This window comes from Phyllostomus discolor, chromosome 6 (genome assembly GCF_004126475.2).
Source record: "Phyllostomus discolor isolate MPI-MPIP mPhyDis1 chromosome 6, mPhyDis1.pri.v3, whole genome shotgun sequence".
In the NCBI taxonomy this organism is placed as follows: Eukaryota; Metazoa; Chordata; class Mammalia; order Chiroptera; family Phyllostomidae; genus Phyllostomus; species Phyllostomus discolor.
In genome coordinates this window covers 146,030,811-146,044,203 of record NC_040908.2, presented here as the reverse complement: position 1 = coordinate 146,044,203, position 13,393 = coordinate 146,030,811, and the positions used below count along the sequence as shown (strand labels likewise).

The window sequence follows — 13,393 nt, the reverse complement described above, 5'->3', positions numbered from 1 at the left end:
GTCCTACTCTGAGGAATAATTTAGGTTAATGCTTTTTTTAGCTCATTCCCTTCTATAATACTTCTGCACTCTCCTGTGTATCCTCATCAGCCAAAAAACAAAACCCGTTAGTGTAAGCCAGGTTTCTTACAGATTTTATTACAAAAGCAACAGTGACATTTATATTGAATGGGCTTTCTCCCACTACTTGCCCACCCCCTGCCCTGGGGAGCCCCCTCGGGTGCCAATGACTCACACCTGTCAGAACATACTGACAGAGAAACTGCTGACTGGAGGGGTCCGATCACCCCTGTTCCGAAGTGAGTTTGGTTTTCTAGGTTCCCAGAGCTGGGAGCGTCACCCAGAAGTACTAAGCCTCGTTTCATTCCTACCTGAGGGCTGGTTTTTATCTCCATGCCTAGAACTGGCTGTTACTAAACAACCAGAATGGCAGGACAAGGAGCAGCTCATTAGCCAGCGGTCTGTTTATGGGCCCTTTCCTGCATCTCTACCAAGGTCGATGCTATTAATCTGGATGATCCAAGGACCTGGCAATATCTTCAAGAGGCTGCTCCGGAGTGATGCACAAGTGAAACTGTGACCAATGTAGGGCTGGGATAAAATAATTTTTAAAAAAACACTAATCCATGTAACTTTTTTTCCCATAAAATATGAGGAAAATATTTCTTTTATTAAGAATAAAATATTTCTTTTATTAAGAATAAAATATTAAGAAATAAAAATAAGTTTAAAATATTCTTTTATTAAGAATAATTTTTTAAAAAGTCATAGCATTAGAAGCAGGCCCATCAGTGGTCCAGCTTTCCACTCCAACCTGAAATCGGACCACACCACGAATCACTCAGCGTTCGCTGGAGCAGGCTTTTGAACCAAGCTGCCGTTTCAGAGTTGGAACCTTCAGAACAATGACGGCTGCCTGGTCACTTGCCCAAACCTTTGTGTCCCTCTAATCACGTTGTGGCTGGAGATCCCTGCTTTCTGTCTTCCCCCAAACGTACCCATGATCCTGCGGATGGGGTCATCGGGACTGGCCACGGCCTGGATCTGGCCCTTGAGCACGGTCTCCTTGTCCGCGGTAAAGGGAGCGAATCCACACAGGGAAAGGCGGCTGCTCACCTCCAGGCAGACCTTCTCCCCGATGGTGGTCAGGGCATCCCTCAGGTGGAAGGAGCTTTGGCAGAGAAGGAAAAGGAGAGGCCAGGGGAGGAAGAAGAGATAAACACAGTGCACACCTGCCCCTCCCTTGTGATAAGATCACAATAACCAATTCATGGACTGATGTGATCAAAGGGAACATCTGTGACTCTCCTCCCCGCCCCTAATCTCTCGGGCTGTGTACACCTGATTCAGGGACTATCTCTCTCCCCTGTCCCCTCTCCCCCTCCCTCTTTCTCTCTCTCTCCCCAACCCCAGAAAGGATAGTAGGAAGGGGAGAACTCAGACTATTTCAGGACCCAAAACCCAACTTCTTTCTAGCATCTGTGTGGTGAAATAAGCCTGGAACTGACTTAAGAATATCTTGAATATCTCTGGAACAATACATAAGGAACCAGAAGTTTGGTAGCTACGGGACAGAAGTGGGAAACTTTTCATTCAATACCCTTTTACCCTTTTGATTTTTCAAAACATGTGAATGTACTATTTTAACAGAATAAACAAAATTGAAATCTAAGAGTTAAGAAAACTGGTATCCGGGGTTCCTGGAGCCTCCAGGCTACCCTCAAGAGTCTGCTGGGAGCCCTCCTGCTGCCGGGTAGCCTGTGAGAAGGCAATTAATTGCCTTGGTTCGGCATCTAGATTCTTGGAGCAGTAGGATTAGTGAGAGCAGCAGGATGTGCAGGCCCCAGGGCTCACTGCTGGCACCAACCACCCCTGACTGCAGGGCGAGCACAGCAGTGCAGGGCTGGACTCCTAAGGAAGAGCAAAACAGGGCCCCTCTCATCAGCAACTCTGACAGCGCAGCTCTATAGGAGGGGGACCGAGGCGACAGCTCGGCGTTCCACCTGTACAAGGGCCTCAGGCTAGGCCTCGGCTCAGCATACACCCTCCTGGCCTAAGTCAGGACTCCTGAACCCCTAGTTACAACATGTGGGCATGCTCCTCACGCACCAAACACAAGCGTGTTTGTGCAAACTCAGCAGTAAAATCAATCCATTTTGTAAGGATGAGAATGTCTGAGGACATTCCTCTTGAAGAATCCTTTGAATTGGACCTTGTCAGACCTTGTTTACTTAGAACCATTCCTGAATATTCCATATGCTATAAACCACACAAATCACCTAATCTGATTTCACTGCAAGAACAATTAGAGCAGCTGCCCTTGAAAGTGTGGATTAGTGCTGGCTGATAAAATAGCCCATTGACACCCAGCATAAAATGTCTATGAGGAATGTGCAAAGGGCAGAACACTTGAATCTCGTACTGTATTTTGCTGTGTATAATGCACTCCCACGTATAATGTGCACCCACATTTTTGTGTGCATTGTACATGGCATTATTATACCCATGGTAAGTAATCATTACACCCATGTGTAATGTGCATCCTTATTTTTCCCTCAAAAATTTGGGCAAAAAGTGAGCATTATACACAGCAAAATACGGCACGTACAACTCTGGGGAATACAGCTTGTTTCTTATATGTGCTTCCCTTAGGGCTGTGTTGTCCAAACTGTTCATTGGCTGTGAAAGCTATTTGGTGGGTGGCAAACAGTATTTTTTAATAGAACAGAAATATCAGGGTGTATTAAGCACAGTTAGGATAAGTTTCCCTTTGTGAAATTTTTATTTCAGCCATACAACAGAAAATAAATTTCTTAGTATGGGTCCTGGTCAGAAACCTTTGAAAGACGCCTTGCAAACCCGAGTTGATTCTGACTTTGACCATATGACTCTCAGTAAATTCTACAGGGGCAAAGAAAGTTGGAGAGCGATGTTTCCTCTCGGTCCCTAGATTCTGCTCCACATTCAGACACCCCACTTCCAGTCTGCTCCCTGCCCACCCACTGCCTCCCACCCACCCATGAAAGGTCCACCCCACAGCTTTTAGCCGCTTACGGCAGATGCAGATCTGTCAGCAGGATCTTCACGATCATCTTGAGTTTCTCAGCAAAGCTGGCCTGGCTGGAAATTCCCGAGGCTGCCATGCTGAACGTGACCAGCAACACGGCCCCCAGGATGGCCACCTGCTCCAGCTGGAGCTGGAGCTCTTGGAAGCGGGACTGGTCCATCAAAACTGTCTGCAATGAAAACAATGGAAATCACGCCTGAGCTGTAGATTCGGGCTGGCCAGCAGAGGGCGGTGGGGCCACAGCCAAAGTTTCCCTCGGAGTTTCTAGCCATTTTGGAGCCATCGAGGAATCACGTGTGGATTGTTCCTCCATCTCAGAGCCCCTTCTTCCTTAAAGAGGCGGCAGGAGAGCACACTCATGAAGAACATGAGACAGACTGGGTGTGATCCACACTCTCATTTAATAGCAGCATGACCTCATGCAACTTTTTTCAACTCCGCCCTATGCAGAATGGGGATTCCTACTTCACAGGGCTGTTTTAAAGACGGAAACAAAAAAAAAACACATGCATATGAAGTGGCTGGCAGAGCCAACAGTCAATAAAGAGAAGTTATATCATTACACAGGAAAGAGTAATGAGTCACAGAGTGAGGGTGGCCTACTCGCCCCAGTCTGTCCAGGACTAAACCGGGTTTAAAACAAAATTCCTAAGACCGAGAAGCACCACCGCCATTGTAGGAGTGCAACGCTCCCTCTCTGACTCCACCTGGTTCGGGACCTCCAGGCTCACAGCCCCGGCTTTGTCTGGCACACAGACACGCTAAACATGACAGGAATTCTGCTTGTGGCTTGAGTTTACCAAATCAGCCCCTCCCGTGTTCCATTTCCTTGATGTAAAAGAAGCCTGAACCCTGTCGTTTCTGAAGATAGATTTGAAGAGTGGGTCTCCCATCTTCTTAGTTGGTACGTTCTGGGTCAATAAACCTTCCCTTACCGCAGACTCTGACGTTTTCAGTTTTGCCCTTTCCAAGTGTCAGGCACATGGACTTTGGACAGGAACACCACCGCTTCCTATAAACACACAGCAGCCCTGGGCAAACTGGTCAGCTAGTCACCCTATCCGGAAACTGGGCAAAGGAAGGGAGAAAGTCCTTGAGGGCAGAGCCTACACTTACTCACCCTCAGTACCTAGCACGAAGGAGGCACTCAAGACCTGAGTAAGTGAATAAGGAAAGAGGGAAATGAACAATAAAAAGAAAAGGTGAGAATGACAGATAATAACCCAAAGCCTCCTGGGAAGCAGTCAGTGAGTGAACTTCCCTGACTGTGTCCTGGTGTTAAAGACACCCCTGGGTCCTACCAGGGTGAAGTCCCCTGTGTGGAGGGAAAGAGCAATAGAGAGGCTGAGGAGACAGGACTTGTGATCTGATTTTTTACAGGTTAATCAAATAAACTTGTATAAGAAACTGATACACCAAATCGAGTTATAATAATTTGGGGTCTTAGCTCAGAATTCTTCTCAAGAAGTAAAAACTATCTTTGAAGATTGAGACTCTATTGTTAAACCCAGATGTTTCAACTGACTCCTCACCAGCCTCTTTTATTTTTACTTCATTTCGCTAGGCAGCAGTGCCCCTGCTTTGATGCCTCCCAATACTCTGCAGCAGGTGACTTTGGGATGCAAAAGATTTCCAAGGAACAATTCTGAGAGTAGACATCTGTCCCCAGTGAAAACACCATCCTCCTCACAGCCATTTTTTTTAAGACTGAGACAGTCATCCAGGAGAAAACATGCCACTATTCAGAGAGCAGCTGTCCCCCATCCCCTGCCCCCAATTCAGCACCCTCTTTAGAGCCTCCTCTGGCTCAAAACACAGATAGAAATCAGATGCAAGAGGCGAAACCTTAGACTTAACAATGAATGTCTTGAAAACAAATCATAAGGAACTTAGACATAAGGCTGTTTAGAGAAGTAGCAGCATCTGAGGCTAGAGATCAGAAGCCCGAGTGCCCTCAAAAGGGAGAGGGGAATGTACACACCAAACCCACTGTTCGCAGACGGAATGGGGAAACCCCGTGGCAGTCATCTCTGTAAAGGGCCACTGCCACTAAAAGTGCTTACCATGAAAAACACTCGAAGAGAGGACACTGCTCTGCATGGAAGGGGAAGAAGTCTCTTCAGATGAAATTGAAAGGGGACATCGCTGCTACTATTTATAATCAAGGTGAGTAACAACAGGAGAGTTGTTCAGCAGCGCAAGTTGGAAGCCCTGTGTGTGCATTGCTGATGGGACTGTAAGACGAGCAGCTACTTTGGAAAACAGCCTGGAAGTTCCTCAAAATACTAAACTTAAACTTTAAGAGTCACCACATGACCCAGCAACTAATCCTAGGTGCATACCCAGGAGAATGAAAACGTACGTACCACACAAAAACTTGTGCACAAATGTTCAGAGCTGCACAAACCACAACAGCCAAGAAGTGGACCCAGTCCAAATGTCTACCAACTGATAAGCAAAGAAACAAAATGTGGTAGAGTCATACAACCTTAAAAAGAAAAGCTGACACACACCACAACGTGGATAAACCCTGACGACATTAAGCTGAGTGAAATAAGCCAGACACAAAAGTACAAATACGATTTCACTCACATGGGGTAGCTAGAGTAGCCAAAAGCAGAGACACCAAGCAGCATGGTGGCTGGCGGGGGAGGGAGGGAGGGATGGGCAAAGGGCACAGAGTTTCAACCTGTGAAGATGGAAACGTTCCGAAGAGGAACACACGTGGCGAGGGCCGCACGACAGTGTGGACGTGCTTGATGCCCCTGAACTGTACGCCTGAAAATGATAAATTTTCTAATGCATATTTTACCCAATGAGGAAAATGCAATTTAAAAAAAGGAATGATGGCCCTGGCTGGCGTAGCTCAGTGGATTGAGCCCGGGCTGTGAAACAGTGTTGCAGGTTCGATTCCCAGTCAGGGTACATGCCTGGGTTGCAGGCCACGCCCCCAGCAATCGCACATTGATGTTTCTCTCTCTTTCTCCCTTCCTTCCCTCTCTAAAAATAAAATAATAAATTTTTTAAAAATCTTAAAAAAAAGGAATGACGTACTAACCATACTGACACACGCTATGACATGGATGAACATAATTAAGGATACTTCGTGAAGAAAGCGACACAAAGGCCAGTTCTGCATGGCTCCGTTTATTTAAAATGTCCAGAGCTGGCACGTCAGTGGTTGTTGGGGGCAGGGGATGGGTAGTGACTGCTCACGGGCACAGAGTTTCTTTCTGGGGCAATGAGAATGTTCTGAAATGAAATAGTGGTCACAGTCACATTACTCTGTGAATATACCAAAAAAACCACTGAACTGTACGATTTAAAAGGGGAACTTCTGTGGTATGATGAATTATATCATAATAAAACTATTTTTTTTTTTAAAGATTTTATTTATTTATTTTTAGAGAGGGAAGGGAGGGAGACAGAGAGAGAGAGAGAGAGAAACATCAATGTGCGGTTGCTGGGGGTTATGGCCTGCAACCCAGGCATGTACCCTGGCTGGGAATCGAACCTGGGACACTTTGGTTCCCAGCCCGCGCTCAATCCACTGAGCTATGCCAGCCAGGGCAAACTATTATTTTTTAAAAGTTCAGCAGCTCACAAAGAAACGAGCAGTTAGGCTGCTCTGGGGCACTCACCTCAGGGAATGGTCTCCGGAGGTGGTCCCATCTCAGAAGCCTCAGGTACGCGTAATTCTGGACGGCAGCAGGATTTGGCAGGAGACTGTCCCCACAGCCAGTGGCCCCTCCCTCAGCTGGCAGGGCATTTTTATACCTCTGATTCATAAGGTCCTCTGCAGCTTCTTCCAACCACTGGGTGACGAAGTCCAGGGAATCTGTGAACCACAAGGCTGTGAACATTACTAAGACACTAGGGAGGGATGCTTCTTGGAATTACTCTGGGGGAGATAAGATCATCCTGCAGGTGTGGTACAGTGCAGAGTATGGACTTTGGAATCAAACAAAACCTGGTCCAAATCACAGTATCACTAATTACTGGCAGAGTAATTTTAGGCAAATCACAATCTGTCTGAATACCAGATTCCTAAAACAAAGAAATGTACGTCACACCAGTCTGTTGTGAGGATTGAACAAGGTTGTGAAGATAAAGCTCCCAGCCAGGACTTCACCTACAGATGTCCAAAAGACCTTCGCTCTCTTCCCTTCCACCCTGGCTTTTCCTTGTCCAGACCTCAGTCTCGTGTCGATCTGCTTTCCCATCAGCCTTGCGGGAAGTGAGCTCTGTGGTTCCTTTGGTGTGCCCTGCACAGCATTTGGAGCACTGTCAGGGGGACTGGCTGTCTCTTACCCACCATCACGCTCTCCTTACTTTTCTAAACTGAGTAATGCACCAGAGACCCTGAGGGACACAAGACAGAAAATGAGGTTTCTGTCCACATTATCTGAGCAAAAAATTCCTCTGACAGGTCCTGGAATGTGTTGCAGCTCCGCCAGTAGGATCCACCTTGAAACCAGGCGACAGTCAAGGTCACGGCTGGAGTCCACTGTTCGTTGCTGTAAGAGGACACACCTCTGCTTCTGTTAACACAGTGAGCACACTGAGCTCTTGGTTCTGAACTTTGCTCTTCTTTTAATCCTCTGCCAACAGCATTCTCTGTAGCCCATCAGCATTGGGAAACCTTGGTACTTATTACACTGTGAGTAGTAAGTTCTAGACTCTGATCAGCTTGGGGACTATTGTTACGCTTCCATTCCAGCAGTGTGTCCTTCGCTGGGCCCCGACTGCCCACACGTGGTTCCTGCACTAAGGCTCTTCAACATGTCAAATTTCAACCCCGAGTGTCTCCCGAGGGGCGGTACAACACTGCTTGAGGAAGTGAGCTGTGTGGTCAATCAATTCTGGTCAAAAATCTCTCAAAATCTATGTCCACATCTGTAAAATGAGGTTAAAAATAGGGCCTACCTCACAGGCTCAGTATGTGAGGGTTGCATATGTGAGTGCACATACATCCTTGGCACAAGCCTAGCATGTAATAAACGTTAGTCAGTCTTCCTCCGGTGCCGATACTTCTACTCTGCCCTTTCCTTCTCCTCCTGGCTCCTGCACCATCTCGAACTTCTCTCTCTGGGGCTGGATGAGCAACTGTTCAGACAACACAACCTGTGTTGAGACTGTCACCTTCCTCTGACGATCAGCACAGTTAGAGGTCAAGCAGGACTAGTCGTATAAACTGGGCCCGAAGACTGCAATCTACCCAGTTTACAGCTGCCACTGCAGAGGCCCAAGAAGCGCCCTAGAAATGCAACACAGTTTTGGATTCCACAGTCATCTGTTTTCCTGCAGTTGTCTGAGAGGTTAGAAAAACGAGACTTTTTCTGGGTCTGAAAATGGAAGATTTATGAATATAAAACAAAAGCAAAGTGAAATTTAAAAAGTGAATTCGGTGGTCACAAGGAGTTTGTCATGTTTTTAAAACCAAGGCCAAGCATACAATTTATCTCAAACTGGTGTCTTCATTAAAAACCTATTTAAGACTTCTTCATTCCTTCAAATTTCTATTCTTGAATCCTACTTATATTTCTCTTGCTTGTCAATTAAACTTTCTTTTCAAGTAATAACGTCTTGGGCTCTTCTGTCTTCAAATGAGACCACTCTCACACTAAGTTTTAGTTTTGTTTTGAAAACAATATTGTTATGCAACAAGCTACAGCAACTGAATGCAAAAACACAGACAACAAAAGAGCACCACTAAACGTTAACCGTACTTGGCTGCTTCTCCAAAAGCTCTTGAAACTTCTTCCTTTCATATTCAACTGACTGCTGCATGAGATGTGGCCTAATGCTACTGACAGCAAAGTTCGCCATGTCCACTTTCATTAGGTCTAACACAGAAAAAATTGCCCTAAAAAGAAAAAAGATAAAAAGATTTAGAACTAGACACTTGTAAACATTGTTTTTACAAAAAGAGGTGAGCTGATCTGAGACAGTCTTTTCACCTAAGAAAAGGTGGCAAGAAAAGCTAGAAAAATCATGAGGAAGCAGATTAAGAAAAACAAATTAAAAAAACACATAAGCTTAAATAATAGTTTGAAAAGCTGCAAATTTTTAAGCAGCTCTCTGTCCCCACCCCTCCACCCCTTGCCCCCAAGCAAACATAGTTCCCCCCATGGCCTGTCTAGACCAGAATGCATTCCTTGGTTTTGGGTCAGCCCTCAAGGCAGCTGCAAAGGAAGGAAGGAGCCCCAGACTCTGTGGTTAAGGTCAAAGAACTCACCACCTGGTAGCTTCTTTCATATAGGTTAATTCACTTTCCTAAGAAAGAAGGAAAAGTAACTCTCCTTTCTCCTCTCCTCTTACCCCAGTCTCTTTAGTTGCAGGGCATGCTTTATATTCTAATTCTGAAGGCATAACTGCTGTTTCATTCTCTGAATGTACCCAACGAACAGACTTGACTTACTCATCCCATTTAAGAACCTATTTTTTGGAAATAACCTAAAATACAGATATAAGTTTTCTGCAGAAAGATGTTCAGTGCATGGTTAAATAGTAAATAATTATACATAATCTAATTGCCCATTTTAACAAAAAAAGGTTTTACGTGAGAAGAATATTTTGCAGCCATTGAAAATACATACAGGAGTTTTTTAAACAAGTTGTTTATAAAAGGGCAATGCAAGAGATCCTTGTGGCACTGAAACTGTTCAGTATCTCTTTTTTTCCATTTTTCAAACCCTTACCTGAGGATATATTCATTGATTTTTAGAGAGAGAGATGGAGAGAAAGAAAGGGAGGAAGGGAGAGAGAGAAATACTGATGTGAGAAAGAAATATTGTTTGGCTGCCTCTTGTATGTACTGTGACCCGGGATCAAACCCACAACCTAGGTATGTGCCTAGGGATTGAACCCACAACCTTTTGGTGTGCAGGATGGTGCTCCAATCAACTGAGCCACCTGGTAAAGGCAAAACTGTTCAGTATCTTGAATTTGACAGCAAATACACAAACTTACACAGGTTTTTATATGATAAAATCATATTAAAAAAGACCTATATATATATTTTGTCTCCAAGAGACCCACCTCAGAAATAAAGATACACACAGACTAAAAGTAAAGGAATGTAAAAAGATATTTCGTGCAAATGGAAAGGAAAAAAAATTGGGGAGCAATACTTATATCTGACAAAATAAGACTTAAAAACCAAAGCTATCATAAGAGACAAAGAAGGACTCTACATAATGATAAAAGGAACAATCAAACAACAGGATATAACTCTAGTAAACATTTATGCACCCAACATAGGAGCACCTAAACATGTGAAGCAAATCCTGATGGACATAAAGGGAGAGCTCAATAGAAATACAGTCATACTAGGGGATTTTTAACATCCCATTGACTTCAATAGCTAGATCTTCCAGACAGAAAATCAATAAGCAGACAGTGGCTTTAAATGACACACTACAGCAAATGGATTTAATTGATATCTTCAGAGCATTTCATGGCAAAACTGCAGAATATACATTCTTTTCAAGTACACATGAAACATTTTCTAGGGTAGACCACATGTTAGGACACAAAACAAGTCTCAATAAATTTAAGAAGACTGAAATCATACCAAGCATCTTCTCTGATCACAGTGCTATGAAACTAGAAATCAGTCACAAGAAGAAAACTGAAAAATACACAAAGACATGGAAGCTAGATAACACTGTTATTAAACAATTAATGGGCCCTTGGCTGGCATAGCTCAGTGGATTGAGTGTGGGCTGCAAACCAATGCATCGCAGGTTCGATTCCCAGTCAGGGCGCATTCCTGGGTTGCAGGCCAGGTCCCCAGTGGGGGCCACATGACAAGCAACCACACATTGATGTTACTCTCTCTTTCTCCCTCCTTTCCCCTCTCTAATAAGTAAATAAATAAAATCTTTAAAAAAATACTAGGTCTATATGTTGTTTTAAAAAAAACAATTAATGGGTCAATAAGGAGATCAGGGAAGAAATCAAAAGATACCTTGAAGGAAGTGAAAATGAGAACACAACAATCCAAAATCTGTGGGACACTGGGAGAGTAATGCCAACAGGGAAATTCATAGCATTACGACCTATCTCAAGAAACATGAAAAAGCTCACATAAACAATCAAACTTTACCCTTAAAGGAACTTCAAAAAGAATGACAAAGTCTAAAGTGAGAAGGAAGGATATAATAAAGATCAGAGCAGAAATAAATGAAATAGAGTCTACCTGGCTGGCGTAGCTCAGTGGATTGAGCGTGGGCTGTGAACCAAAGCATCGCCTGAGTTGCAGGCCACGGCCCCCAGCAACCGCACATTGATGTTTCTCTCTCTCTCTTTCTCTCTCCCTTCCCTCTCTAAAAATAAATAAATAAAATCTTAAAAAAAAGAAACAGAGTCTAAAAAAATGCAAAAGATCAAAGAATCCAAGAGCTAGTTCTTTAAAAAGATAAACAAGATTGAGAAGCCTCTAATAAGGCTCATCAAGAAAAAAAAAGAGAGGACCCAAATAAATAATATCAGAAATGAAAAAGGCAAAATAACAACTGACACCAAAGAAATACAAAGGACTTAAAACAATATTATAAACAATGATATGCCAATAAATTGGACATAAATTGACAATAAATTGGACAACCTGGACAAAATGGATACATTCCTAGAAACATAAAATCTTCCAAAATAGAGCCCTGGCTGGCGTAGCTCAGTGGATTGAGCGTGGGCTGGGAACCAAAGTGTCCCAGGTTCGATTCCCAGCCAGGGTACATTCCTGGGTTGCAGGCCAGAACCCCCAGCAACGGCACATTGATGTTTCTCTATCTCTCTATCTCCCTCCCTTCCCTCTCTAAAAATAAATAAATAAAAATCTTTAAAAAAAATCTTCCAAAATAAATCAGGAAGAATCAGAGAACTGAATAGACAGATCATACCTAGTGAAACTGAAGCAGTAATCAAAAAACTCCCAAGAAACAAATGCCCTGGGCCTGATAGCTTCACCAGGTTGCTACAGTATTTGCAAATCAATAAATGTGATATACCACATGAACAAAATGAAGGATAAAAACCACATATCATATCAACAGATGCAGAAAAAGCATCTGATTAAATCTAACACACATTGATAAAAACTCTCAGCAAAGTGGGAATAGAAGGAACATACCTAAACATAATAAAGGCCATATATGACAAACCCACTGCGAGCATCTTACTTAACAGGCAAAAAATACAAGCATTCCCATTAAGATGTGGAACAAGACAGGGATGTCTGCTTTCACCTTTCTTATTCAACATGGTACTGGAATTCCTACCCGAAGAAATAAGACAAGACTAAGAAATAAAATGCATCCAAATTGGAAAGGAAGAAGAAAACGGTCATTATTTGCAGATGACATGATACTGTACAGAGAACCTGAAAGCTGTCACCAAGAAACTACTAGGACTGATAAATGAATTCAGTAAAGTAGCATGATACAAAATTAATATCCAGAAATCAGATGAATTTTTATATGCCAATAATGAACTACCAGAAAGGGAAATTAAGAAAACAATTCCATTCACAGTTGCTTCAAAAAGAATAAAATACCTAGGAATAAATTGAACCAAGGAGGTAAAAGATCTATAGTTGTAGATCTATAGTTGTTGTTATAGTAAAAGATCTTTAGATCTATAGTTATAAGACACTGAAGAAAGAAACTGAAGAAGATACAAACAGGTGGGAGCACATACCATGTTCATGGATAGGATGAATTAACATCATTAAAATGTCCATACTACCCAAGCAATCTACAGATTAAAAGCAATTACTATCAAGATACCAATGATCTATTTCACAGAACTACAACAAATATTTCAAAAATGTATATGGAACCACAAAAGGCCCCAAATAGTAACAGTAATCATGAGAAAGAACAACAACATTGGAGGAATCATGCTAATATCAAACTGTACTACAAGGCCATAGTAATCAAAACAGCATGGTACTGGCATAAAAACCCACACATAGATCAATGGAACAGAACAACAGAGAGCCTGGAAACAAACCCATGCCTTTATAGTCAATTAATATTTGACAGAGGAAGCAAGCCTATGCAATGGGCTAAAGATGGTTTATTCAATAAATGCTGTTGGGAAAATTGGACATATACATACAGAAAAATGAAACTAGACCACCTTTCTGATGCCACACACAAGAATACATTAAAAAATGGATCAAAGACTTAAATTTTAGACTCAAACCATAAAAATCCTAGAAGAAAACAGAGGCAGTAAAATCTCAACACTGTTCATAGCAATATTTTTTCAGATCTATCTACTCAGCAAGGGAAACAAAAGAAAACAAACAAATGGAACTAC

At 42.9% G+C, this 13,393-nt stretch overlaps 1 protein-coding gene across 9 annotated transcripts in view; it reads right to left on the bottom strand.

Moving 5' to 3' along the window:
* Positions 1-13,393, bottom strand: part of TCP11L1 (t-complex 11 like 1) — a 34,342-nt gene that overhangs the window by 6,228 nt on the left and 14,721 nt on the right. For all 9 annotated transcript variants that reach the window (XM_036029210.1, XM_036029206.1, XM_028517285.2 and 6 more), the window contains 4 exons: positions 8,797-8,933; positions 6,709-6,905; positions 3,055-3,236; positions 999-1,171 (listed from right to left, as the gene is read on the bottom strand). In XM_036029210.1, coding sequence (XP_035885103.1) covers positions 999-1,171; positions 3,055-3,236; positions 6,709-6,905; positions 8,797-8,933 — 689 coding nt within the window. The remainder of the gene's footprint in view (positions 1-998; positions 1,172-3,054; positions 3,237-6,708; positions 6,906-8,796; positions 8,934-13,393) is intronic.